The following is a 26,645-nucleotide window of genomic DNA, read 5'->3' on the forward strand; positions in this document are numbered from 1 at the left end:
ATCCCCCTGGCAGGCCGGCCTTTCCAGCCAGGCTGCATTGATCCACACGCATCTCTGATGGTGGCGCCCCCTGTAATCTGGTCAAATCCATAGTTACCACACAGTACAACGCGCATGTACGCTAACCCGCGCGGACGGCGCCCCGGAGGCATGGGGGCGGCTGACACGGCCAAAATCGCCGCCCGCGCCGGCCACCCGGCTCCCTGGTATGTGGCTCGACGAGGTGGATAACCCCGGCAAAGTTGGCTAGATTTGCTGGGACCGGCCGATGAAGGTTGCTCCCGTCCCCGCTCGCTCTCCGTCTTCAAACGTCAGTCCGCAACTGCCTGGGCTGTCTGCGAATTATCAAGCTAGGCTCTCGCCGAGGCACTTGTTAGGGAGAAAGTGAGACCGCTGCCGGCCTTAGCGTCACTTTCGCAATCATTTGCCGAAACAGCAATGGACAGGACGGGGAAGTAGCTAGCCAACTAGCTACGCGACGCTCGGAGCTTGCTGTAGTGGAAACCGAGCCCGGTTTTAGTATCGAAAAAGTAAAAAAGAAAGGTAAAAGAAAATTAGGATGACGTTGTTGAGACATTGCGACTACTGAGTGTTATATCTTGACGCCGTCCCCTGCACGTTGCGAAAGTTTGTTCGTTCTTCTTCACATCGCGGCGACCCAAGCAATCCAACTTACTCGAGCCATCCAGACTATTCCATCCAACCCATCTTGTTGCCAACTTGCCCTCGCGCCTCTTCACCATGCTCGGCCTGCACTACATCACGCAGGCGCTGCCCCAGTCGGCCTTCATCCCGAGCCCGCCCCTGACCGAGGCCAACCTGCCGGACCAGACGGGCCGCGTGCACATCGTCACCGGCGCCAACTCGGGCGTCGGCGAGCAGCTCATGCAGATCCTCTACTCCAAGAACGCCACCGTCTATGTCGCCGCGCGCAGCGAGGCCAAGGCCGACGCCGCCATCGCCCGGGCCCGGGCCCTGCACCCGGACTCGCGCGGCCGCCTCGCCTTCCTCTCCCTCGACCTGTCCGACCTGCGCACCGTCAAGCCCGCCGCCGACGCCTTCCTGGCCCGGGAGGCGCGCCTCGACGTGCTCGTCAACAACGCGGGCGTCATGTTCCCGCCCGCCGCCGACGCCAGCGCCCAGGGCCACGAGATGCAGATGGCCACCAACTGCCTCGGCCCGTTCCTCTTCACCAAGCTCCTGACGCCGCTCCTCGTCGCGACGGCCGCGACGGCCCCCAAGGACTCGGTCCGCGTCATCTGGGCCTCGTCGCTCGCCAACAACCTCTTCTCCCCGCGCGGCGGCGTCGCCATCGACCCGGCCACCGGCGCGCCCAAGAAGCACGCCCTCACGCAGACAAACTACGGCCAGTCCAAGACGGGCAACCAGTTCTACGCCGTCGAGTTCCACCGCCGCCACGCGGCCGACGGCGTCGTGAGCGTCACCTTCAACCCGGGCAACCTGCAGAGCGGCCTGCAGCGCCACCTGCCCGGCTTCGTCCACAGCTCCCTCACGTTCCTCGGCTACCCCCCGCGTAACGGCGCGTACACGGAGCTGTTCTGCGGCTGGAGCCCGGACATCACCATGGAAAGAGGCGGGTCGTTTGTGATCCCTTGGGGACGGCTCGGCAACGATCACGTTCGCCCAGACTTGGCCAAGATTGTCGAGGATAACAAGACTAGTGCGGACGGTGTGCCGCGACAGTTCTGGCAATGGAGTGACAAAGAGACGGCTGAATACGCCTAAAACGTTCTGTCCCGGTGGTATGCGTGTTTAATGGATTTGGCGAGCTTCTGTATATATAGTAATGGCAGCGAATAACTAGTTGTTGAGAGCAGAGCTCCGACACAATGCAAGACTGATAATCATGTACAAATAGCAATGACAAAATGGGTTGTCCTCATTGGGTTCCGTCTCGCTCAAGCTGACAAGAACCACACCCGAGCTCTTCTACAAAGTAGTAGTTCTCAATCAGTCACCGTCTTCAATCGCCGCCATCTGTGTGACAAATTCATGCTGCAGTTGCCTCAGATAGCCAGGTAGTGCATCCTCGGCGCCGTCAATTCTTGCTTGTTTCAAAGCCTCGTGCAAGCTAAGGATCAGCAGCCGGCGCTTCTGCAATTTTTGCGCGTCCGAGTTTTGCCTGTTTGCTTCCTTTCGCAACCTGCTGGCGCAAACAAACTCTTCCGCTTTTCTGGTGATGGTCTCTGGAAGCCCCATCGCCTTGGCGAGGTTGATGCCATAGTTTTGCTCATCCTTTTCTGGACCGCGCTCAGTCTTGTACAACATGGTAACGTGCGGCACCCCGTCATCACTGATGGAGCAGTCCGATGCCAAGTGCAGATTTAAAACACCTGGTCTGTTGCCCAGTGCGCGTGCAAGGTCCAGAAAATGGGTCGCAAACCACACAAAGGCCTTGGACTGAATGAGTGCTTCTGCCATGGCAATGGAAATAGCAAGGCCGTCACGCGTGCTCGTGCCTCTGCCAAGTTCATCGATGATGACCATGCTTTGCTGATCTACATTGCGCAAGATAAATGCCATGTCGCGCATTTCGACCGAGAAGCTCGATAGACCGGCTTCTATATTATCGCTCAAGGAGATACGAGTGAAGATATTATGGACAATGGAAAAAGAAGCATACTCGGCTGGAACAAAGCATCCAATCTGTGCCATGATCTGTAACAGCGCGATCGCTCGAATGTACGTGCTCTTGCCGCTCATGTTGAATCCGGTCACAATATGGAAGCAATGCTGCTCTGTGGCAAAGTAGTCGTTTGGTACGAATTGCTCTGAAAGAATCTGCCCTCATCAGCGGGAATCGGGTCTGTTCATGTGTGTCCATGCCGTACCTTGTCGAGTAATGGATGTCTGGCCGACTTCACTGCCAACCTGTTTGTAATTTCTGGCTGTATATAATCGCGTGTCGTACTCAACTGGGCAAATGAAGCAAGCATGTCCATCAAGCCGACAGCTTCACACATTTTGAAAAGATGAGATGCGTCTGCTTGTAAGTCGGCAACCAACTGCTCGATAATGGCGTCACTGCGGAAAACCACTTCGTTTGAAGTGTCTGACAATCGCATATTCAACTTGACAAGATCTAGGGTTTGACACTCGATAGCACCTCGCTTTTTGACGACATTGATGAACTGACCAGGAGGATCAACACTGTTATAGTCGCGGATGCTAATCTTGAGCCAGTATTTTCGGCCGTTGTCGTATTTCAGCGTCGCAATTACGTTGAACCTTTCTGCAGGAAGGAAACATCAGAGAGTGCTATTCAATAATTCAACGCCTTACCATTGAGTTGTTCGACGTATTGATGGATTTCTTCTGTCAATTCTTTATATGCCTGCCGTGAGACGTCCAACACGCCACTGATACCAGATCGCACGGCGAATGTTCGCTGGTTTCGTAAATCCAAAGCTGATCTTGTATATGCCACATCAGATTCAAGTACTGTATTTATTTTTTGTGAGATTGCTGCGATTCGCTCGAGGCTGCAGAGGTCTCGAATCTTGACCAAGAGAGGCGTGGTCGCTGAACGCATGACTACGTGCAGCTCTTTGGCCGCTTCCAAGAACGATTTGATCATGAGCACCTGATTTATCTGCTGCTCAGCCTGTGAGATTGCTGAAATTACGGGTATGGTAATTAACTAGGCTCAGGTTAGCTTTTGGCACTGTACTTCGACAGAGCATTACCTTGGTAAGCAGTTTTTCCACGTCGAGAAAGTTTTTCAAAGCTAAGTTTGGTGTCAATTTCGTTAGAAAAGCTTAGATGCTTGGAGAATAGTCAGAATATACACTTTCGAATACCCAAGAACATATCTTCATTTATGGTCAGCTCTTCGACTGCCGCGTAACGTGGAGCTATGAACGATTCATAGAGCGTTGGCGGCTGAACAATATTGCTGCGCAGCATTCGGGTCCCCATTGGCGTAGCGCAATGGTTCAACAAGCCAAACAAGCTGTCTTTTGATTTGGGGGAATGGTTATTTTGAACAATTTCCAAGCATTGGATCGCGGAGATATCAATCATCATGGTGTCGTCCGAAGGCTGATAGCGGACTCGTAACGAGTGCGGCGCAAACGTTATAGAGAACTGGTGTTCGATTTGCGCCATGGCCTATTCATGTTAAAAAATTGAAACCCAAATAGTCAGCTCTATTCATACAGCAGCGAGAGCGCTCACGGCGTAAAATTTGCCTTGTATGGCGACTTGGATGGGCTGTATGTCAGTTTCAAACGCCAGCGTGTTTATGTATTCTAACCCTTTATTCTCGGACCAAAATGCGCGATCAGTCTCGTCAATGGGGGTACCATCAAACATGGTACGGAGGAGAGACATCAGGCTAGTTGATTTTGTTTTCTGGGCCAAGCAGACGATTCGAGCCGGCCAATTCATGCGTATTTTGTGGAGAGTTTTGACATAGGACTGATTATCGCAGATTTGACTTAAAATAGCTTCGCCCAGAGATGTATTCACGAACGCGATCCCAACGGATGGGGAAACACCACGAGCTTCGCAGACTGCACATACGATGGTATGGGCCTCCCCTATTCCCAGAACAGATGAAGCGTTGGTCGTACGCGATTTTCGACCTGAAGCTGTAGTGGGGCGACTGAGTGAAGTTAATACGTCTGATGAGGTCAATTTGGATGACACCGCTGATACGGAAATGGAGGGGGAACGCGATGGTTTAGATCCTTTTGGAGTGGCAGCCCGTGGAGGAGCGTTCTTCTTTGGACGGCGAGTGCTCGAGGACGCTGGCGTGTTGCTTTGCGATACGTTTGGAGTGGTAAAATACTGAGAAGAGGTAATGCTGGGCATCAAGGCCCGCGAGTTCGGTCGTGACGGCCCCATTTCGGAGATTAATACACACTTTGTTTTGCAATTAGTAGAAACTTTGTCATGGCAAAGTACAATCGAGATGCTATCCGGGTGTCGCAAACAGGCGAGGATGACTTGGGGACGTCGGCCCGCCCCACACAGCATACACTCTCGCCGCCTTTGGCACCAGGCAGGGTCAAAATCCGCACCTCGCACCGCTCTTCTATTGCATGGCGCAAAGAGTTGGTCACCATGTTTGGCATCTTGGAGGCCATTGCAATCCCCCGCGCCGGAGTATATCACAGCTACCGAGATCTGATTGAGAACCTGAATGAACGGATGGAAAAAGAGGGCTATAGAATTGTCAAGGCGCGCTCCCACAGGTCCCGCATGGGGGGAGCGGATGTGCCTAACAATGACATTATTCGCTGCGACTTGGTATGTGATCGCGGGGGGCGGCCATATAAGTGCATGGCAACAAAACACAAAACGACGACCAAGAAGACGGGGTGCCCATGGAAAGCAAAAGCAGTCAATCGGAAGTCGGTCGGGGGGTGGGTGCTCACTGTGGTCTGCGACCAGCACAACCACGAGCCGGGCACACCAGAGCCAGCCTCTCCAGAACAGAGTGACGGAGAGCAGGAAACTGTAGAAGAATCAAGTATGGAGTCTCAAACAGCATTCGCGAGGCTTTGCTAACAAGCACAGGTGGAGAGTTACCGGCGCTCGGGCCAGACAATTCATCTGCCCTCCGAGTCGCCGGCATATCGGAAACATCATTGCAGCTGACCGGAGACACATTCAATCAATTCAAAGCGGAATACAGAAAGCTTTCCCTGTCTGATCGGATGCAAACGCTCTCAAATCTGCAGGTCCGCATTGCTGCCATTTACGCCATTCAGAATGAAGATGCACAACGTCAGCGACGTCATGAGTCCAACGAACATCTACATGACGGAGCTGCTTCTGGAAAAAGACCGCGTCAAAGTCTATCCAAACCCCAGAAAAGGCAGCGACAGAGCATTGCTGAAGACCCAAGCTCGGGCCAAGAGACCGTGCAAGACCAGCTCCATACCGATGGACACCTACTGGACCAGGAATTGATGGACGCAACACAGTTCCAGTTGGATCACGCAGTTGCACAAACACCAGTGGCAGTTCCCCAGATCGAAATGACCCAATTTCAGCAATTCGAAAATGCTTCCAAGCGTGGGCGAGGACCAAACCCATAAAATCTTGGCCGTATCTCCCGCCGAACGCCAATGCAGTGGGGCCCGCCGTGTCCACCGAAATTTGGGGTTCTCCAGTGGGAGAGTTTTTCAAGAATTTCACCGCCTAAATTTTGTGTTTTTGCCAGTTGCCCCACCAAGTCATCGACGACTTTTCTGAGCATCTCGACTCTGGCACAGCAGCAATCTAAAAGATAAAATGTCGACAGTCTTGCCTCCGCCGTCCAAGAGACAGCGCCGCGAAGGCCTCGAGCGTTCTCGCGTGCAGCAAGATGTAACAGCTGTCTCCGGGCCTGAGGGCTCCTTCAAGGCTCGATTCGTCGACCCGGACGGCAATCAGCAGGCGCTGGTAGAAGTGCCGTTGGCTGATGCATCGGAAAAGAACCTGTCGCTTCTTTTGAATACCCTTCTCGCGAGAGTATGGAATATGAGAACTGGGAGTCCGCTGTCTTTGCTAATTGCCGGTTAGGAAAAGGAAGACTTTATCCCATACCGATTCCGGATCCACATCCCCGACAGCGACATCATCGTTGACCAGTATCCCACCGATCTACTACAATTACTGCGCAGCCATGGTATTGAGAACCCTTTCGAAACCACAGTCACGCTGAGCGCCGAGCCACAGGCAGTGTTCAAAGTCAAGGCCGTCACCCGCATGTCGCATCGTATTCCGGCGCATGGCGAGGCCATTCTTGCCGCTCAGTTCCCTCCCCAGACCAGCAGCTTACTGGCGACGGGATCTGGTGATAACACCGCGAGAATCCTGGATACCGATACCGGAACCCCCAAATACACCCTGGCTGGTCACAAGGGCTGGGTGCTGTGCGTCGCATGGTCGCCGGACGGACGCCGGCTTGCGACTGGTAGCATGGATAAGACGGTGCGGCTGTGGGACCCGGTGACGGGCAAGGCTGTTTCTGGCGGGACGTTTAGCGGGCACGCCAAATGGGTGACAAATATTGCTTGGGAGCCATATCACCTATGGAGAGACGGCACGCCGCGACTGGCGAGTGCCAGCAAAGACTCGACAGTGCGCGTGTGGCTTGTGGACAATGGCACGACGGAGCATGTGTTGTCGGGACACAAGAGCAGCGTCAGCTGCGTAAAATGGGGCGGCACGGGAAACATCTACACAGCCAGCCACGATAAGACGGTGAAGATTTGGAACGCGGAGCTCGGCACGCTTCTACACACGCTATCTTCTCACGCGCATTGGGTCAACCATCTGGCACTATCGACGGAGTTTGCGCTGCGGACAGCGTACTTTGATCACACGCCAACACCGACAACCGAGGAGGAGAAGCGCACCAAGGCCAAGGAGCGGTTCGAAAAGGCTGCCAAGATACAAGGCAAGGTTGCTGAGCGGCTAGTCTCGGCAAGCGATGACTTTACCATGTATCTCTGGGATCCGTCGCAAGGGACCAAGCCGGTGGCGCGAATGTTGGGCCACCAGAAGCAGGTCAACCATGTAACGTTTTCGCCGGACGGGAGCTTGATTGCCAGCTCAGGCTGGGACAACCACACAAAGCTATGGAACGCGAGGTACGTGTTAATATCACATATCAGGAAACATGACGGGGGTAAATTTGCTGACATGGGATGACAGGGACGGGAAATTTATCAATACGCTCCGTGGCCACGTGGCACCAGTCTACCAGTGCGCCTTTTCTGCCGACTCGCGACTGCTTGTAACGGCATCCAAGGATACGACGCTGAAGGTGTGGTCGATGGCGACGCACAAGCTGGCGTCGGACTTGCCGGGCCATCAAGACGAGGTCTACGCGGTTGATTGGAGTCCGGATGGCAAAAAGGTTGGCAGCGGGGGAAAGGACAAGGCTGTACGGCTGTGGTGCAATTAAAAAAAAGAGAAGAAAGGAAAGGAAAGGAAAAGAAAATGGCGAATAGAGGGACAAAATGAAAGAAGCAATGCATAATAGTACATATTATATGACCAATTTGGGAGACTTGTTTATCAGGGCTGGATGGTAGGATGGCGACGGGGTTCATGCAAGGCTGTTGTTTGTTGACGTGGCAATGGCGATGAGGCATATATCGGGCAGGTATGGAATTGGAGGAGGCGTAGGATGAACGAGTCTTGTGCTTGTCTGGAATCTGAGTGCCGAAGCTGCAGGGTGAAGTGTTTTGGAGAGCTGTCGGTCATTTTGATGACCTGTCATTGGGAGATGTGCGGATGTGGCGAGGGTGGTGGCAGGCGGTTCGCGCCGTGGCGTTTTCTGCGAGAAATATTCATGATTTATTTTGCGCGACGTGGTGTGGACAGGGTTTGAGGCTATAAGCACGATCAAGGACAGGCATGTGAGAGAAGCGATGCAGGCGGAGCCGACTACTTACAAGAGAGAGGGAGAGGGAGAGGGAAAGCCGGGGAAGGGCAAGACGCGGTAGGAGGGAGATCGACCAGTACCTGAAGCTAGGCAAAGGCCCGGCGGGGTGGCGAGAGGATGGAAGAGTCGGGAACGCGGTACCAAGAGAATAGACTGAGACATTGGGCTCGTGCTAAGCAATAGTGTGATCTGCAGGCGTTGCCATTCTAAGCCTTGAATGTCGGGGCGTTGGGCGTTGATATTGTTACTTGTCGAAATCAATAACAAAGTTGCAATGTGAAAAAGACAAGCTATGGTGGGGGAATTTTGCCATGGGAGTTTCGACAAGAAGGGAGGGAAAAAAACGAATGGGTTAAATGGAGAAGACGATATCTTGGACAGAGAATAGAAATCACATGAAAGAAAAAAACAAGAAGAAAAAAAAGTAACTCGTGAGCTGAGATGGCATGAAATGTTGTGCGAGGTTGCTTTGAGGCTGAAGGACAGGTGGGATGTATGGTGAGGATGGGTTGGGCGGGAGAAGATGGAGGGTAAATAGATGGAGGAAATGATGCGGAGAATAGAAGCCAAGCCGTGAGGCCATGAGCGTGTTGCCGCGAGCATAGTTGAGTGAGGATTAAGGATGCAGATAAAGAGGGCAGGTTTTTATGTATTCATGTATGTATTTTATTTCTCTTTTCATCCAATCCCTTTTGTTTCCTTTTTTTTTAATTCCAAAACAACAAATATACAAAGCATTGGAGATGCGTTGCACAGCAGGATTGGAGAAAAAGGTGTGTTGTCTAGTGCAAGACGACTTACACGACGGAGGCAAGTTCAGTCAGGTGGTGGTTATGGTGGATGTATTGGGGCTTGGGCTGAGAGCAAGGGTCAGCGCAAACTATTTCTGTCTCGTCTCTATCTCTTGAGTTTGCTTATTTATTTATTCATCTTTTGGTGTTTCATTACCTGCAAGACTTTTCCTTGGAGATTGGAAACTGAGAACCGGAGTGAGAGTGTACTTGTATTTATTTATTTATTTCATTCATTTATTTCTTCGGCTCCTTGTCCAAAGGTCTAGCAGCCAGCCGAGACAGGGGAGAGCGGACAGATGACACCGAGTGTGTGTGGGTAAGTAGAGAGGCAAGAGGCAGAAGAGACACACACGCAGAGAGAGAGAGAGAGAGAGAGAGAGACAGTGAGTGAGTGAGTAGAGAGAGAGAGAGACAAACACACACAGAACAATGCGGGCGGACGGATGTACGGCGCGGGCGCGGGGCGCGCGCGGCGAGCGCGCGCGGACGCGGCCCAACGCCCATCGTGGCTGCGGCCCGCGGAGGGGAGGCAGGGAAGGCGAACAGGGATGGAGAAAGACAGAGGAGAGAAGGAGAAAGAGAATGAGAATGAGAGGGAGAGGGGCATGCATCGTTGCAGTTTCGGTGGGCCACAGTTGGACAAGGCGACCAGGGCAAATGAGGAATAAGCTTGCCTGCGTGGGGTGTAGTTTGTCTCTTTCTTGCATCCTCCTTTAGCCAAACGTAGGTGCTGGGCGGCGCATCCTCTCGAATGATTGGCGGCGCGGTGAAGCCGAGTTTTGACCTTGCAGAGTGAGTGAGTGAGTGAGTGAGTGAAAATGGAGAGAACGAACAAGTGCCGTAGCACATGAATTTTTTTTCCTTTCTAAAGCAGAATTATGCAGATGAGTTACCAATGGTGTACGACTTGTGGAATATTCTTCAAGTAACATCATGTATAATAGTAGTCTTGTTCTCGGGCTGGGCTCATCTTGTATGCGTGATTTCCAAGGGCGCCAGGCGCGGCGCGGCGCAGTGCATGGCATGGCGGAGCGTCAGCTGTCGGTACGTAGATACGTGTTCGATTTGCGCCGGGATGCAAGTATCAAGTAACTAACTACTTGTTCACGTACCTGGGTAAGCAGATTGCAACTGAGAATAAGTGAGAAAGTTGCCCCGGCCAAGTTGGACTATTGACTTGTGTACAACAACCACGAAACAAATCATGGCCAAGGACGGTGGTGGCAGCCATGGCGCTCGAGGAGGGAGTAGGATGAGCTTCCCGGCACCCGACCCCCGCATAATAGTAGAGGTGTCAGCTACTTACGAATTATTCAAGTATAGGTTTTGCTTCAATAGAAGCAGGTGACTTTGGCCATCGAGGCTGCCATGGACGGACATGCAAGTGACAACTGCGTGGCCACGATACAAGGGGGCCGCCACACATGTGCTTGCGTACTCGTACTCACACTCGCACTCATATTCACACTCAACACTCGCACACACACCATTCAATATACATGCATGGGCCACGGGAATGGGGAACCGGTAATGCGTGTTGGGCTGACACGAGGAAACTACAATGGGAAAGGGGCCCGTCTCGGAGCCCGACGGCAGTGGCAAATACATGAAGAAATAACTAATAAAAGAAACAAATCATAAACAAATCAAGCAAAAACAAAAAATCGAATAATAATAACAATAATAGAAGAAACGTAAAAGGAGGGGCCAAGGAGACTGAATGTTCAGTGTCTGGCGACGTGTTGACGAAGATGATAAAAATGGAAATAGAAATAAAAATAAAATAAATAGAATTCCCCACCAGAGCTGGAAGAGTCGTCTACGCCAAAGTGACGACTCACTTGAGTCGTTGACGTGCAGCAAAGGGGGGATACGAAAAAAAAAAAAAGAGACCAGAGAGACCCCAGATTGGCCAAGCCAAAAGGAAAGGCCAAGAGAAAAAGCCAAGGCCAAAGGCAAAATTCCAAGGCAAAATAGAATAAAGAATTCTAGATATAAAAAAAAGAATTACGTCGTTGGAGCGTGTGTGGCTTGCGCCGTTGAATCCACCCACTTCAGACGAAAGAAGAGCTCTGTGTGTGTGTGTGTCACAGTGTGTGTGTGTGCGTGTGGCGCGAGCGTTTTGGACCTTTGTTAATCCGTCGTTAGTTGGTCTTATTACTATCCATATTTACTTCACTTTTGGCACCAAGTCATCAGTCAGTACCAAACGAAGCAAGTATAATAAACCTGTCTGCATGGCGAATCTGTAACTAGTGGGTGATTATTCGCATCGAATGATTTTTTTAGAAAAGAATTTGTTTTGCTCTTTCTTCTTTGTTTCTTCTTTCCATTTTGCTTCTTTCCCCGTCCCTGCTTTATTTTTCTTCTTCTTTTCTTTTCCTTGATCCTCATCCCTGCTTGTTGAGCGATTAATCTCGATTGCAGACAGAACAGAAAAGAACCAGACACCACCACCACCACCAGAACATCTCCACCATCCAACAGCCCCCCCCTCCCCCCAAATCAATCAATCAATCAGTCTGTCAGTCAGCCGCCAGGTGCGTGCTAAGTAGCAGCTTTGGTTTCAGAAGGCGTCTTTTATTACGTCTACGATCCACGCCTTTTTTTTTTTTTTTTTTGCGCTTCGGCAGCCCCCATCCGTCCGACATAGACGACACAACAACAATCACAACCACAATCAACGGCAACCAAGGGAAAGATGGAAAAATAAAAATACAAGAGCAAAAGCCAAAGGCGGCCGAAGGATTCAATCGAGGTACCAAAGAGTCCCTCTACTATTCCATCTGCCTACCTGGCTGCAGTACCTACCTACCCAAGTACCTATCTACAGGCAGGTAGCGGCGCAGCCGCCACCCCCAGCCAACCTCCCTCGTTCTCTTCCTGCTAGAGCCCTGTCAGTACAACACCCGAGCTGCCAAGATACCTCCAGTCCCCCCACTGTAACGACCTACTTACCCACCTAACCAGAGGCAGGTACCTAACTTAAATCACCTAGGTACCTACCTACTAAGGTATCCGCAGTTATAGGTACCGACTTACTGCCCAGCAACTCTTTCCCAGCCCGAAACAACCCCCCCCCCCCCCCCCCTCCACCCAACCAACCAAGAAAAAAAAAAGAAAAAGAAAAAGAAAAAGAAAAGAGGCGCCGACGACTGACGACTGACAACTGCGCTGCTCCTCTCACACGCACATCAAACGTCCAACCATCAAAAGCCTTCTTTTACCGTCACCTTCCCTCTCCCTTGCCCTCTCCTCTCCCCTCCCCCTCTTCATACCTCAGCCATTCTCTCAACCACATCCCTCCAATGGCCTATTCTTCGTGACCAAAACCCCCAACGACCCTTTGGTTCGTGCTTTACGCGCCCGCTTCGCATCTCTCTCGACACAAACAATACGTCTCTACTCCTCCACATTAGCCCTCATGGCTTGCCAATAGCCAGGCCACTCCAGCAGAGCCACGTCGTCGTCCCGGTTATACACATTTGACCATTCACCTGCCACGCGCCATTGTCTCCCAAAGACTACATTTGCATTCCGAAATCTTTGTCATACCCATCTCGATTCAACATGACCGTCTTTGTCTGCTCTTTGTAAGCTGCGCCTACCTCTCTACCTACATCAACCCCCCTCCCCACCCTGTCTCCGTCGTGACGCCATTGATGCGACTCCAACAAACAACAGCCTCCCTAACCTCTCCCATCACCACCCAGGTTTCTCCCCAAGACGGTGCAGTTTCAGCTGCCCGGCACGCCTCCACGTCGCTCCGCATTTGCCAGGCGCCGCTCCTCCGCCGTTGAAGCTCCCAAGCCGCCGCTCGTCCAGTCCCCCGCTGCCCAACCCAGTCTCTTTGCGCCGCCTCGCGACATCACGCCCCCGCAGACGCCCACCGACGAGTCCCGGTCGCCCAACCTCTTCGCCAACGAGGATGGCCTCCGCATTCAATACCCCCACGAGATGGAGTCTCCCATCAATCAGCTCTCCCAGTCTTGGGGTCACCGTTCTGACCAGCCCAAGTCTCGCGCCAATTCCCCGCCTGCGCCCCATGCCTTTGAGCAAGGCCGCACATTGCAAAAGGCCCGCGAGCTCGGCCGCCGCGGCGTCCTCCAGCCCAAACCTCATGTACGCAGCGACAGCCACGACCGCGTCTTCGCCTCGGCTCCTTGGAAGGTCGTCAACGCTGACCAAGGCAACGGCGGCCTGCGCAACGCCGTCGACGCCGCCGCCCGCGACGGCAAGCTCGGCGAGCACATGTGGATTGGCACCCTCGGCATGCCCACCGACGCCCTCGACGACACGGACCAGAAGCAGAACATAGAGGCCGCTCTCGCCACCGAGCACGACATGCTCACCGTCTTCTGCTCCGACAAGGACTTTGACGGCCACTACAGCCACTTTTGCAAGCAGATCCTCTGGCCCGTCTTCCACTACCAGATCCCCGACAACCCCAAGAGCAAGGCCTACGAAGACCATTCCTGGCAGTTTTACGTCAACGTCAACCAGGCGTTTGCCGACAAAATTGTTGCCAACTGGAAGCGCGGCGACGTCGTCTGGGTCCACGACTACCACCTGCTCCTCGTACCCAACATGGTCCGCCAGAAGCTGCCCGACGCCAAGATTGGCTTCTTCCTCCACGTCCCCTTCCCCTCCTCCGAGGTTTTTCGTTGCCTCGCCGTCCGCAAGCAACTTCTCGAAGGCATGCTCGGCGCCAATCTCGTCGGTTTCCAGATTCGCGAATACACCCGCCACTTCCTCCAGACCTGCAGCAGACTCCTCAGCGTCGAGGCCACCCCCGAGGGTCTGCAGCTCGAGGATCGCTTCGTCGACGTTGTCAACCTGGCCATTGGCATCGATCCTGTCAGCCTAGCTCTCCACCGAGAGAAGCCCGAGGTCATGCGCTGGCTCGACATCTTGCAAGAGCGATACAAGGGCAAGAAGCTCATTGTCGCCCGTGACAAGCTGGACCATGTTCGCGGTGTCCGCCAGAAGCTGCTCTCGTACGAGTTGTTCCTCAACAAGTATCCGGAGTGGCGTGAGCACACGGTCCTTATCCAGGTCGCCCTCTCCTCCAGCGAAAAGAGCGACCTGGATGCGACCGTCTCCGACATTGTGACCCGTGTCAACTCTTCCTGGGCCAACCTCGCCTACCAGCCCGTCGTCTACCTCAAGCAAGATATCGACTATGCCCAGTATCTCGCTCTGCTTACCGTTGCCGACGCTCTCATGATTACCAGCCAGCGTGAGGGCATGAACCTCACGTCTCACGAGTACCTCTTTTGTCAAGACGGCAAGATCAACCCCGAAAAGAAGCACGGCTCACTGATCCTGTCCGAATTCACCGGCACGTCGTCGCTCTTCAATGGCAACGAGCTCAGCGTCAACCCCTGGGATTACCGGCAATGCGCCGAAGCCATCAAACAGGGCCTCGAGATGAGCGACGAGGAGAGGAAGACAAGATGGTCCAACCTGTACGATGCCGTGTCTCTGCATACCGGCGCGCATTGGTTCAGCGAGTTCCTATCTCGCCTCGATCGCGCGTACGAGACGCAGCACAAGCGGGACCAGACTTCGGTCCCCCGCCTCTCCGTTCCCGTCGTCACGGACAAGTACAACTTATCAAAACGTCGTCTGTTCATTCTGGATTACGAAGGTACCCTGGTCAACTGGGGCCCCGTCAATCAAATCATTCCCGTCAGCCCGCAGAGGACCCTGGACGTTCTCAACGAGCTCTTGCTCGACGAGCGCAACAGCGTATACGTCATGTCCGGGCGGCTTCCCGAAGAGCTGGACCGGGTCTTCCAGCGGGTGCCGAACCTGGGCCTGATTGCCGAGAACGGGTGCTTTCTGCGCGACCACGGCGCGACCGAGTGGGAGGAAATGGCTGACACGTCTCAGATTAAGAATTGGAAACGTTCGGTCAAGAACATTCTCACCTATTATCTCGAGCGCACGCCCGGCGCGGAGCTCGAGGAGCGCCGCTGCAGCCTCATCTTTCACTTTGGCAACGCCGAGGACTTTGAGTCGGCGTCGCGTCTGGCGGCCGACTGCACGAGCCACGTCAACGACGCGTGCGAGTCGCAGCGCGTGCACGCCATCCTGCTCGACAGCTGCATCATTGTCGAGCCGGCCGACTGGACCAAGAGCACGGCTGCGCAGCAGGTCTTTGACCGCCTCAAGAGTCACCTGGCCCCGGACGGCCAGCACAAGGATTCTGTGGATTTCATGATGGTGATTGGCGATGGGCGTGAGGACGAAAAGGTTTTCAAGTGGGCGAACCTGCTCGGTGACGTGGGCGCGGTGCGGGAAGTGGTGACGGTGAGCCTCGGCAGCCGCAGCACCGAGGCCAGTGCCACATTAACCCAGGGTGTCAGCGGTATGTTTGCTGGGATCTGTCGTCCCGCATCCTTTCCTCTGTTGTGTTTTTTTGTTTTTGCTAATATTTGTTCACAGGCGTTCTTACGTTTCTTCAGCGTCTGGCTGGTACCGGACTCGGGCAGACAACAGCGTGAGCAACCTTGTCGAGATGAATGGGATAATGAGCACTATTGAATGACATTGCATGATTTTGAATTTTCGTTCTTTTCTTTTTGTCGGGAATTTTCTCTGCACTCATTGGCGAATACATCTTTGTTTCTTGCTCTTTTTCCTTTTTTTTTTTTTTCCTTTTTTCGTCTGGCCCAGTCTTTGACTAGAGTGGACATTTTACAAAGATCTCAGCTCTCTACTACAACACGGCGTTACTAGCGGAGCTTCACTACTTGTGCGCGCACAATTACACGGTGCCCTCACCACCTCTTTGACCAAAAACTTGTTTCCTCTTTCCTCCAAGACGCAGATTATGGATGAACGCATAAAAAGTACATGAATCCCGCGAGGGTCTGTCCAAAGTTTGAGGCAGTCATTTAGCAGAGAAGAATATATACATGCCGAATGCTGCTGCGTTTGCGACGTTGCCGGTTGTCTCGCCGTGTGTTCCAGCCATTCCCCCGGTACTTTGGGCGCACCAATAAAAGAGCATCGATTGGAAGCAAAAAAAAAACGTAAAACGTTAGCGTCGATCCGCAAGCGTCGTTTGAACAATTATAGCTCTTTGTAAAAAGCCTACTGACCTCCTCACCTAGCTGGGGGTAAGGGTAGGTAGCAATAAAGCTTGTAAGTACTTGACTGGCAAGTCTGTAGGTACTTATAGGTACCAAGGTACCCTAGGCAATCTGCAGCGGCAACCCGACATCGGCCTGCGGGGTTGTCCATCAGCCCACCTGAGTCAAGGCAAAGCATGTGGGAAAACCAGCAGCGGCCCGACGACAGCTTCTTCCTCGCGTCCCTCTCTTTTACCTAGATATTGAGTTTCTTCACATCAAAAGTGTTAATTGAAAAGACTATTGTATCCGAGGTATGTTTTGGAAGCAGATTCCACAGTCTGCCCGCGGGCAATGGCGGTTGTGAAACACGGACCTCGATTGGGTTGCTCAAACTGTGTTACTTATCTGCCTACCTGCCCATCTACCTACCTTTTACCCCGCGAACTCTACTCTATTGACACGACTAAGCCTTGAAGCTTACCTCTTGCGTCGTCACAGCGCATCATCATCAATATCACCAACATCATCATCATAAGCCATTGGAACAGAAGAGCACCAGAACCAAAAACAGCAGAACCCATCAAAAAATGGCTGCTTTCCCGCCTCCCCCGGTCAACACCATCGACTGGTCCAATGTCGGCTTCAAGGTCCGCGAAGGTACGTACTCGCACAATATTCCCCTACAGCGTGCCCACGCACTCGCTGGGTCGCAATAACAAACGTTTTCTAACCCCTCAATTGCTCTCCCTGTCACATAGTCAACGGCCATATCGAATCTACCTACTCCAAGACCACCGGTCAGTGGACGCCCCTAAAGTTCGTCGCCGACCCGTACATGCGCATCCACGGCATGTCGCCGGCCCTCAACTACGGTCAGCAGGCCTACGAGGGACTCAAGGCCTTCCGCATGCCCGGCGCGGACGGCGGCATCGCCATCTTCCGCCCGGACCGCAACGCCCGCCGCCTGCAGCACTCGGCCGACGTGGCCTCGATGCCGCACGTGCCCGCGGACCTGTTCGTCGAGGCGTGCCGCGCCGCCGTGGCCCTCAACGCGGGCTTCGTGCCGCCGCACGAGACGGGCGCCGCCATGTACGTGCGCCCCCAGCTGTACGGTTCCAGCGCGCAGCTGGGGCTCACGGCCCCGGACGAGTACACCTTTTGCGTCTTCGTCGTCCCCACGGGCGTGTACCACGGCACCAGCCCCGTCAAGGCGCTCGTCCTCGACGAGTTTGACCGCACCGCGCCCAAGGGCACCGGCCACGCCAAGATTGGCGGCAACTACGCGCCCGTGCTGCGCTGGAGCGACAAGGCGCGCGCCGAGGGCTACGGCATCACGCTGCACCTCGACAGCGCGCGCCACGAGGAGATTGACGAGTTCAGCACGAGCGGCTTCATCGGCCTCGTCGCCAACAGCGAGACGGACGTGACGGTCGTGGTCCCGGACTCGAGCTGCGTCATTGACAGCGTCACGAGCGACAGCGTGCAGGAGATTGCCCGCAGCTGGGGGTGGAAGGTCGAGAAGCGGCCCGTCAAGTACAGCGAGCTGCCCGGCTTCACCGAGGTCATGGCCGCGGGCACCGCCGCCGCCCTGGTGCCCATCCGCTCCGTCACCCGCCGCGTCAAGGGCGGGCTGCCGCAGACGGGCGCCCCCAACGTCACCACCGACGACGAGTCGGAGACGGTGACGTACATTCCCGCCGACCAGGCCGACGCGGGCCCGCTGTGCCTCAGGCTGCTGGACCACCTCAAGGGCATCCAACTGGGCAAGGTCGAGGACAAGTTTGGCTGGCGCTGCGCCGTCACGGCCGAGGACCTCAAGGTGGACGGCGCACCGGCTGCGCAGACGAGCGGGCAGGAGACGCCGCAGACGGTGGACCAGATGGATTAGTTGGGAGACGGTATAGGAGCGTGGAGAGACTGCGTCGGGGGAAGGGGTTTGTTTTTACGAAAGGGATAAAAGTCACCCGATTTGCACATGAAGATATGAAAAAAAAAAAATAAAGCAAAGGAAAACTGATTGATATTTCAAAGACTTCAATTAGATGGTGCAGCATGCCTGATGGTAATTGAGATTGCCAATTGTCATGGCCGCGTTCATTCGAGACCAATCATTCGCATAATGTAGTCTACGTGATGTTGTCGAAAGGGGGCAATAGGCAGGAGATGCTCAGGTGGGATGATTCTTCACATGACGTAGCATGATGACCTTGAAAGTTGGCAACTGGCATGGGGAGAATCTTCAATGGAGACAATTTCAAGTACATTGCTTAGCCACCATACATGATACACTACACGGCTGTCTTTGCAAATTGTATTTAGCGCGACTGTATATATATATATGTACGGGAGAAAGTATCCAATTTTCATATACTTTGACCAAAAATGTCCTCCATTTCCGAAATCCGGCCGGTTGTCTGGTCGTTTCTCAACCTGATCTCTCACTTCATTCTGCTCATGACACATCCAAGAGCAATAAACGCCCTATTCATATATACGTTTTTTTGAACAAAGGGTCCTTTTTTTTTTCTTTTTTCAAGAGAACGCCTTGATACCCTCGGCAAACTTGTCGTCAATCTGCTTGACGAGGATGAGGGCCACCTCAGCCAGCTCCTGGGGGATCTTGGCGACGACGGCCTTGCAGAGGTCGGCGGTGGCGGAGCGCTGCGTCTCGATGACGCCCTTAATGATGGGGGTGACGATGAGGAGGCGGTCAAACTTGGGCCGGGTGCGGACGAGGTTGTCGATGACGTCGTTGACGTCGTTGGCCAGGGTGCCGGTGGCGCCGGCAATGTCGAGGGCGGCGTCGTAGTCGAGCGGCTTGGACGCCTTGGCCGTGCGGGTGCCCTGGTGGATGTCGTCGAGCAGGCACAGCGCGTCGGTCGTGATGGGCACAAGGCCCAGCAGCCCGCCGTTGTAGTCGGTCACGGTCTTGTTGAGCTTCACGGTCGCCGTGCCGATGGTGTCGAGCGCGCCCTTGATGTCGGCGACGGCGGTGGCGGCGAGGGCCACGAAGGCGAGGAGCTTGAACTGCATGATGATGAGGGGTGTGGAGAGAGAGAGAGAGAGAGAGAGAGAGAGAGAAGAGACGGTTGAATAAGTTGGGAAATAGATCGACAGGAGAAGTAATGGCCGGTTGGGTTGGGGGAATGGTTATGCTCGAGACGGGGGGAGAGGATCAACAGGACTGTTTATATAGAGGCGGGGGAGGGCAGGGATCATGTCTACAAACATGGAGATGGCAATGGGTTTGGTGAGATTTCCACATGGCAAGGCTGTAAGTGAATGGTAACGAGCCGAGGAACAGCGAGGGAAACTTGTCCTTGCCCGTCCTATGTACCGGGGGGAGGGGGGGAGCCATGCAAGCCATGAGGGTACCATGAGGGTGCCATGGCACTAGTTTTGCGTCGTCGATGCTACATCACGAACCCAAGTCATCGCGACGACTTTTCCGCAGCCCGGGCACTACCCCGCCGACATCTTTGTCTACTTTCATCGTATTGATTGCGCAATAAACTGACGAGTCCTCAAGGAGCTGGGCACATTCTTGCTTGCATCTCCCCCTCTCTGCATCTCTCTCTGCATTCTCTCTGCATCTCTTCCGCCTGCCGCCCCAGTCAATCCCGCATCCTTGTCAATAATCCATCGCGAGAGTACGAGACTGAACAATAATATGGTCCTCGCCGTACAAGGCGGCGTCTTACCCAATCGGGCAGGCAGTCCGGGGTAAAAAAAAAGCCTCTCAACGTGCTTCCACTTCGGCCACTACCATTACCACCACCACCACCACCTAGCCTAGCCTAGCTTGTATCGTGGGAGCAAGGTTTTTTTTTCTTCTCTCTTCTCGTCTAGAAACGGAAATAGTGCCTTCCCTGTTTGTGTACTGGAGGCGGACGCACGGCGCAACAGATGAGCCTCATTGTCCGAACGTCTGACTTGGCGGACAGAGTCGTGGGTTGGTGCAGGTGAGGAATCGTTTTTTGACTCTGTCTGGTCGCAACGCAACCGCATGTTGAAAAGAAAGGGTCAACTGGTCCGCGTGAGGTGTAGGACTCTTTCGAGAAGATGCTTCGCGATTGTCTCATCATTAACAGATTGCAAGATACCTACTGCATTGGCATGATTGGCATCTCGCTCTCGCACCCCTAACCCACGCCTCTACCGACCTCAGAGCAAGGTTTCTACCATCCCCATCTATTACTACTTCCCCGCATCGATGGCCTGACAGTTGGTGGAGAGGACTGTGGGGAAAAAGGGCAACGATGAAAGCATCTCCTTGAAAGTTAGTGTGATTATTACTCCATCTAGGTTGGCTGTCCTCCCCTGCCTGCTCGTACATACACACACACACACCACGCCGGCGCGCTTTACTAGTTTCCCGCGCACTTTATTCGCCGTGGCTTGCAGCCTTTCTATTTTCTCTTCGTCTCAATGCCGCGGTTGCATGAGGCGGGGTCGTACAGCAAAGAGATGAGCAACAAGGCCGTTTTCCATGTGAATCTGACAAAATCGACAGCTAAACGAGTTACAGACAAAATGCGAGCAACAATAGGGCTATTTAAACTAGTGACTTTTTTGCACAAGGGAAAAGCCGCTGTGGCGCTCACCCAACCAACTCTTTTTGCCGTCTTCCTCGCGGGCAAGAAAACGTCTTCTTCATCAGGGAGAGCCCGATGAGAAATCCATAGTTGGGTATAGTCATCTCTCGCAAGCCGAACCCCTTCAAGTTCCGCAAGGCGGCGCTTCCTCAGAGTTCGTAGTTGCACCTTGGGAGCGAGAGGCTCCCGTTGTTGCCCAAGAGTGCTTGGCTGCCACAAGAAACCGGCATGGTCACTCTGGGTGCCAGCAAATACAGTTGGGGAATTTTCATCACAACGGAGGTTCCCTTGGAATCTCTTACCTGGCTGCGCATCCCGGGACAACGTGTTTACTGGTGCTCCGTGCAAGTGCCTGTCAGCATCGTTTCGACGTGATTTGGCAATTCATCAGCCCTGGGTCAACAAGGCTTTTCGGCCATGTTCAGTCCTTTTAGCTCTTAGTTACCCACAGCTGCCATTTGCCGTTGCTGCAGATCAGACTTGGTCGGGCACGGACACGGCCAGCTTGGCGGCGCCGCCACCACGCGCGCCACTCGCAGGAAGGCTGCGGTCCAATTTCCGGACGGCCCAGCCATCCATCGATCAACAAGTACCTTTGGGCGCCGCCCTTCCCAAGTACATATCACAGGCTTTCGTGGAACAACACGGCAAACAAGAGGAATGACGTAGATCCAGCCAGCTGGCGACGACGACCGCTGATGCCCTCTTCCCTCCCGTATAGCTGGGTTTCTTGCCCACGTGTGCGTCCCAATTTGAGTATAAGCGCCGCTCTGCACAGTGTCGCACACCAATAAACAAAGGCGTGCGGAACTTGGCTCTCTGGCTTTCGGTGATGCTATCCTCGCCAACAACAAGTCATTGTGTGGCGGCAGCTTGACCTTTGTGTTTGGGAGTCGATTTTCTGTAGACAAACCCAACCAGTTTCGAGACATTGTAGGAGGGATCGTCCCATAGATACCATGACCACATGTTTTGCGGTACAGAAATGTTTGGGCTCGGAACGAAGATGCGACTTGATGTTCTGGCCCGACAGTACTGCGAAATGAATCAACTGTACCCGTACTCCCGCTCGCTTTTCAGACTTGAGCTCGCACAAAAAAACCAAGTCGCTAGCGATCTGGTTGAGAGGAGGCACAGACTGGCCAGGCTCATGAGCGTTACAGCTATTTTAATCCCTCGATGTAGTTGCTGCCGTCATGCAAGCTCCGGCCACAGGCTTTGACATCACCATGATCAAGATGAGCAGTTTTCCCAGTCTCTCAGGTGGTAGAACACGATGCGCCGTCTCAGTAGATTAGAGTCGCATAAAGTGAGTCGCGTCGTGAGTTGACGACACGTCGTGCGCTCGATGCTCAATGCCCACTTCTCTCACCCAACCGAGTATAGTAAACATCTATTCGATGACGGGACATTCAGCCAATCTTGGCTTTAGTTTCACCTTTTTAGACATTCCAGGGAGGGGAATCTTGTAAATGTCGACAGTTTGAAGAAGCGGGCGCTTCATTGGAGTGCACGAATCGAGTCCGTCTTCAGAGATGCCGCGTGTCACCAGCTCTTTGTTCATCTGGACGACCTCACCAAACCGCAAACGCGGGTCCATGAAGCTAGGGATATTATGTAGCACAGGAGAACTTCTGCGAGCTGGCTTTCAAACAAAGCACGCTCGTGTCCCGGTGCAACGCGACATCCCTTTCAATGACGTGCACCGATTAAGAGCCGATCGTATACAAAACTGGTCCTGGATCCGCAGCTTCTCATCTACGAAGCATATTCTTTCCCCCGCTAGCATTCCGTGCCGCGTTTTAGGCCATCTGCAGCATCTCACAGCCTGCTCTACACTCTTCCCCTCGATTGACACAGCCTTTAGTGTAAGTGTTGTCACATCTTTGACTGTTTGCCATCTGTGAGACACTGTACGAGTTGTATGGGAAGCATGCGCCTGCCAAAGGGCACTTCTAGGAGACGGTAACGACTCATCATAGAGTCTGACGAGCGATCCCGAAGCCAGTTGAAAGTGAGATCGGGGAGCTTTTGCAAAAGCGCACACTCTGATATCAGGCGCGTAAGCAGCTTATGACAGGGCCGGACTCTGACAGTATTACCACTCCGACGAGACAACCATATACTGTATGACAAGCAAAGCGCTACAACATGAGAATAAACTGCCGCCATCGATAATTGTTATAATCCGTTGGGACATGATTACTTAGAAAATCTACATTAGCGGATTTCCAAGCGCCAGGCCCCTGGTTGTCTAGCTATTAATGCCGGCGTTCGGGTTTCCGACTTCATGTCTGCACCGTCTCAGGTTAAAGTAACGTGAAGAGGCTTTCTACTAGACCCGAGTTCAATAGAGTCCACCGTTGTTTTGAAAGATGAAAATTTACTTCAGCCTTCTTCGGGTGTTCTTTATGACGTTTGTACATGCTTGCTGGTGAGGACGGCCATTTGTCGGCCACATTGCCATTGCCAGGTGAGACATGTACAGCTGTCGGCTGACTCTTTATCATGGAAAACTAATCAAGAATCCGTAATTACGAGATGTGACAATTTTGTGATACAAGAAGACATTTCCCGTATCTATAACACTATACTTGGCGTGAATTCGCAGTCTTTCAGTCAATGGCTGCTCGTACCACATGCACAGTGAATCACCTTGGCTCCATCAACGTATATAAGAAGCCGCAAGAGGGAATTATTGATACGCCAATTACTACTACCGAAGCCCACTTGTTCTTTTCCATCTTCCGTCTTCCATCTGTGCAAGCATGTGCACATTCAACACTTACCAGCGACTTTGTCTCTGCCCGGGAGGACACGAATGCCAGTGGCAAGATTCAGGAACCCACATACATCAAGGGAAAACGTGGCATTTTAACGGAAAAGTGCTCAAATCGCGTGCATGTTCTCTTCAGCTTCGCAAGGGCAACTCGAGACCGAGCAGGGACTGCGAATTGACCAAGCCGTGCGACGATGAAGTTCGCTGGAGCTTCGATAAGGAGGTCTGCTCAATGTGCCTTCAGACATGTCCAATGCCGATGGAATCTTAAAAATTCTGAATTTAAATATCTCCTGTGAGCAGAGTTGGACACAAGAGTGGCGGGCGCCGGAAAAGGCCAGATCCGCAAGCAGAGTGGCGGCGATGGGCCGAAACCAATTATGCTGGTATTAGCATGTTTTTCTGGCTTCATATAGGACAAATGCTCACTCGTCTGTCTTTCTTTCTTTCTTTCTTTCTCTATCGAGTTTTTCCGCACAAGATGATGACGTTTTCTTTGGGCATGATACTTTGGTCATTGCATACTCGGCGACTGTTAGGCCCTGTTTTGCCGGCATCTTCGACAGAGGTTGACCAGCGCAGATGGTTAAGAGCCGAAACTTTTGCGAATTTTCGCAGTGCATGATCAAAAATTGCTCAGTGACTGACCGTTGAGATTTCCTTCCTCGTGCAGTTGGAACTTCTTCTGTAGGCGCAGGTCTTGTCTCGGGACGGGACGCCGCAGGGGTTGGGCTGTCTCTGCATAACACCCGACCACAGCCCAAATCCTGCAGCCCATATAGTCGAGCGTTGGCGAGGGGGAGAAGAATAGAATTTTCTCACTACTCAGAGTGTAAAATGAACTATATTCTCGCGCAACTATACCAGGCCTAGTCGTTTGCATCATCACACTTGCTCTGGTCCATCCTGCTCCGCTCCAGCCAGAATGTGTAGATTTATTCTACAACAGCCTCTCTGCCCCTGTCCGGCAGGACACAGGTGTACTCAGATAGGCAAGGGCTCCACCATCTACAAAAAGAAACTATTTCATTTCAGGGGGGACGCCCTGATCCGATCAGCCGCCTGCTCGGAGCAGCTGAAGCGAGGGAACACCGTGCCGCGGCGTGACTGCCCAAACACCTCGGACGAGTCGAAACACGGTTGGGAGCATGATCCATATGGCTGTGTTCGGGATCATAGAGTGTGTGCTGCCTGTAAGAAATGTCCCAAGGCTGGCGATGGGAAGTAAGGCAATGATGTGATACGGATGACGAGACGGGGTAGGCAATGGAGGGGGGGGGGTTGGCATCCGTGTACAACGGTGTGTAGCGAATGGGCAGCGGTTAATCAGGCCATCTCTGGTAATGCGTATACTGATCTGCCATTTGACGGAAAATGAATCACAGGTAATGAAGAAGCCATTTATACATGACTGTGCGTCGGTACCCGACCTCGATCCTATAACTACCTGCTTGAGGGACGCTTCCGAGATGGCTTAAACCCCCACCCTACCGCTTTCTTGTTGCTGTTTTGCTTTGGAAAATTTTCCGTCCATATCACAAAAGACTTGGCACGGCCCGTCATGTGCAAATTTTATTTTGAAGTCACATTATGTCGTTGCGGAGAAGCCTCTAGGTGCTTGGGCGCTCTGAAGAACAAGCAAGTCACCATTAGCGGCATTCCCTATCACACCCTCAGCGATGCCGTCCATAGGAGCGAAATCTGTTCACGGCAGCGACTCAAACATAGAGGCGCTTCAGCATCGCGAGACTGTTTTCAGACATCAATCTCCTCACGCATGGGCCGCGCGGGCGACCGGACCATGTTCGTCTTCACAAAGCAGCCCTGCAGCAGCTGCAGCATGTGCACCAACTACATATGAGGGCTTCTCGAACTGTTTCCGGTCTGCCTGGTCCCCCTCAAGGCGCTCGTTGTACTCCAAAATAGAAGCTCTTTTTTGCCAAATGTCATACAAGGAGGAAGTGGCTGGCGTGAGGTTATGTTACGTGCTTGCTTGCGCGACGTAGCATAGTGTTGTAGCACTACGATATAAAAAAATGACAGACCTGTTGCAGTCTTTTATCTCAAAGCTCTCCCTTGCATGTAACTTTCTGTTCCCGAATGCCCCGTCCCCTTTCCCCTTTCACCCGACGTCGACCCAGAGTCATGTGCCAGTTCATCCAGGTACAGGAGGTTTGCCCGTGCACCGCCGAGGACAGGTGCAGGCGCAGCGAGGAACAGGTGCAGACGCCGTTTGGCATGCGGCACCCCGTCAACCAGACGGGTCTCTTGACGATTGTCTGCAAGCAGCGCCGGTTCGTCATGTCCCACGCGGCCTTTGCGACGCGCGAGTGCCCCAACACGTCCGAGGCGTCGAGGGCCGGCCCCGGCGGCGACAGCTGCACCTTTGAGCCAGCCGAACGCATGTGCACGCTGTGCGCCGACTTTTGCGGACTACCGCGCGGTGTCTGAGGAGGGTTGTGCAAGGCGCAACGCGAAGTGGTGTCCGCCCGGGTTTTTCGACCTTCTTGTATCACTGTCGCTGGCCGTGACGCAACGGTTACGCAAGCGGGTTTTCGGTGAGAGGTATGGTCAGCTGCTCTCGTCGGTCCCTTGGCCGAGAAGCTCTCCATGACATGAAACAATGCTGACCCGGCCAGACCATCGTTGTGCTCTTGAGGCTCAAGCAGAAATAGACGGCGGCTGAGCTTCATGGCGGGGGTAATGACAGAGTTGACAAGGTTGCAACCTTGAAGAGGGGTAGCAAGGATCAGAGTACCATGACTAGTCTGATGTGCATATGCCAGGTACAGAAATAGATTTATTATTAGCTAGCAAGTTGCCTACTTTGTAGATCTGAGTCAAATTGAGCTGTGAGCCTCGTCTGTGGCAAGTACGTCACTGGCGCGGGGCAGCCTTCTGCGCGATCACCATCATTTCCTCGCTCCATGTATAACGTACAGTTGGTCCAAATATCGCAGATTACCTCAGACTTATCGATGTCTGATC

At 53.3% G+C, this 26,645-nt stretch overlaps 8 protein-coding genes across 8 annotated transcripts; 6 read left to right on the forward strand and 2 right to left on the reverse strand.

Annotated features, from left to right (window-relative positions):
• Positions 1-741: 741 nt before the first annotated feature.
• V2A60_001935 (uncharacterized protein) lies at positions 742-1,746 on the forward strand (the record flags this gene model as incomplete). The annotated part of the gene is made up of 1 exon (XM_083253290.1): positions 742-1,746. One exon carries the CDS (start codon positions 742-744, stop codon positions 1,744-1,746), a length of 1,005 nt encoding a protein of 334 aa, XP_083109416.1.
• A 225-nt stretch (positions 1,747-1,971) lies between these two features.
• On the reverse strand, positions 1,972-4,335 carry V2A60_001936 (MutS family protein MSH4; the record flags this gene model as incomplete). Its single annotated transcript, XM_083253291.1, has 7 exons — positions 1,972-2,802; positions 2,853-2,884; positions 2,933-3,253; positions 3,304-3,661; positions 3,708-3,748; positions 3,810-4,131; positions 4,180-4,335. The coding sequence occupies 7 exons, from the start codon at positions 4,333-4,335 to the stop codon at positions 1,972-1,974; spliced, it is 2,061 nt and encodes a 686-aa protein (XP_083109417.1).
• A 582-nt stretch (positions 4,336-4,917) lies between these two features.
• Positions 4,918-6,068, forward strand: V2A60_001937 (uncharacterized protein; the record flags this gene model as incomplete). Its single annotated transcript, XM_083253292.1, has 3 exons — positions 4,918-5,274; positions 5,419-5,497; positions 5,545-6,068. 3 exons carry the CDS (start codon positions 4,918-4,920, stop codon positions 6,066-6,068), a joined length of 960 nt encoding a protein of 319 aa, XP_083109418.1.
• A 196-nt stretch (positions 6,069-6,264) lies between these two features.
• On the forward strand, positions 6,265-7,924 carry V2A60_001938 (WD40 repeat domain-containing protein; the record flags this gene model as incomplete). Its single annotated transcript, XM_083253293.1, has 3 exons — positions 6,265-6,483; positions 6,535-7,607; positions 7,672-7,924. The coding sequence occupies 3 exons, from the start codon at positions 6,265-6,267 to the stop codon at positions 7,922-7,924; spliced, it is 1,545 nt and encodes a 514-aa protein (XP_083109419.1).
• A 4,847-nt stretch (positions 7,925-12,771) lies between these two features.
• Positions 12,772-15,710, forward strand: V2A60_001939 (glycosyltransferase family 20-domain-containing protein; the record flags this gene model as incomplete). Its single annotated transcript, XM_083253294.1, has 3 exons — positions 12,772-12,794; positions 12,915-15,574; positions 15,652-15,710. The coding sequence occupies 3 exons, from the start codon at positions 12,772-12,774 to the stop codon at positions 15,708-15,710; spliced, it is 2,742 nt and encodes a 913-aa protein (XP_083109420.1).
• Positions 15,711-16,870: 1,160 nt separating this feature from the next.
• On the forward strand, positions 16,871-18,171 carry V2A60_001940 (aminotransferase; the record flags this gene model as incomplete). The annotated part of the gene is made up of 2 exons (XM_083253295.1): positions 16,871-16,940; positions 17,042-18,171. The coding sequence occupies 2 exons, from the start codon at positions 16,871-16,873 to the stop codon at positions 18,169-18,171; spliced, it is 1,200 nt and encodes a 399-aa protein (XP_083109421.1).
• Positions 18,172-18,815: 644 nt separating this feature from the next.
• Positions 18,816-19,316, reverse strand: V2A60_001941 (cell wall mannoprotein 1 family protein; the record flags this gene model as incomplete). Its single annotated transcript, XM_083253296.1, has 1 exon — positions 18,816-19,316. One exon carries the CDS (start codon positions 19,314-19,316, stop codon positions 18,816-18,818), a length of 501 nt encoding a protein of 166 aa, XP_083109422.1.
• Positions 19,317-25,802: 6,486 nt separating this feature from the next.
• V2A60_001942 (uncharacterized protein) lies at positions 25,803-26,108 on the forward strand (the record flags this gene model as incomplete). The annotated part of the gene is made up of 1 exon (XM_083253297.1): positions 25,803-26,108. One exon carries the CDS (start codon positions 25,803-25,805, stop codon positions 26,106-26,108), a length of 306 nt encoding a protein of 101 aa, XP_083109423.1.
• Between the last annotated feature and the right edge of the window lie 537 nt (positions 26,109-26,645).

The sequence above is a fragment of the Cordyceps javanica genome, chromosome 1 (assembly GCF_051103115.1).
Source record: "Cordyceps javanica chromosome 1, complete sequence".
Classification (NCBI taxonomy): Eukaryota; Fungi; Ascomycota; class Sordariomycetes; order Hypocreales; family Cordycipitaceae; genus Cordyceps; species Cordyceps javanica.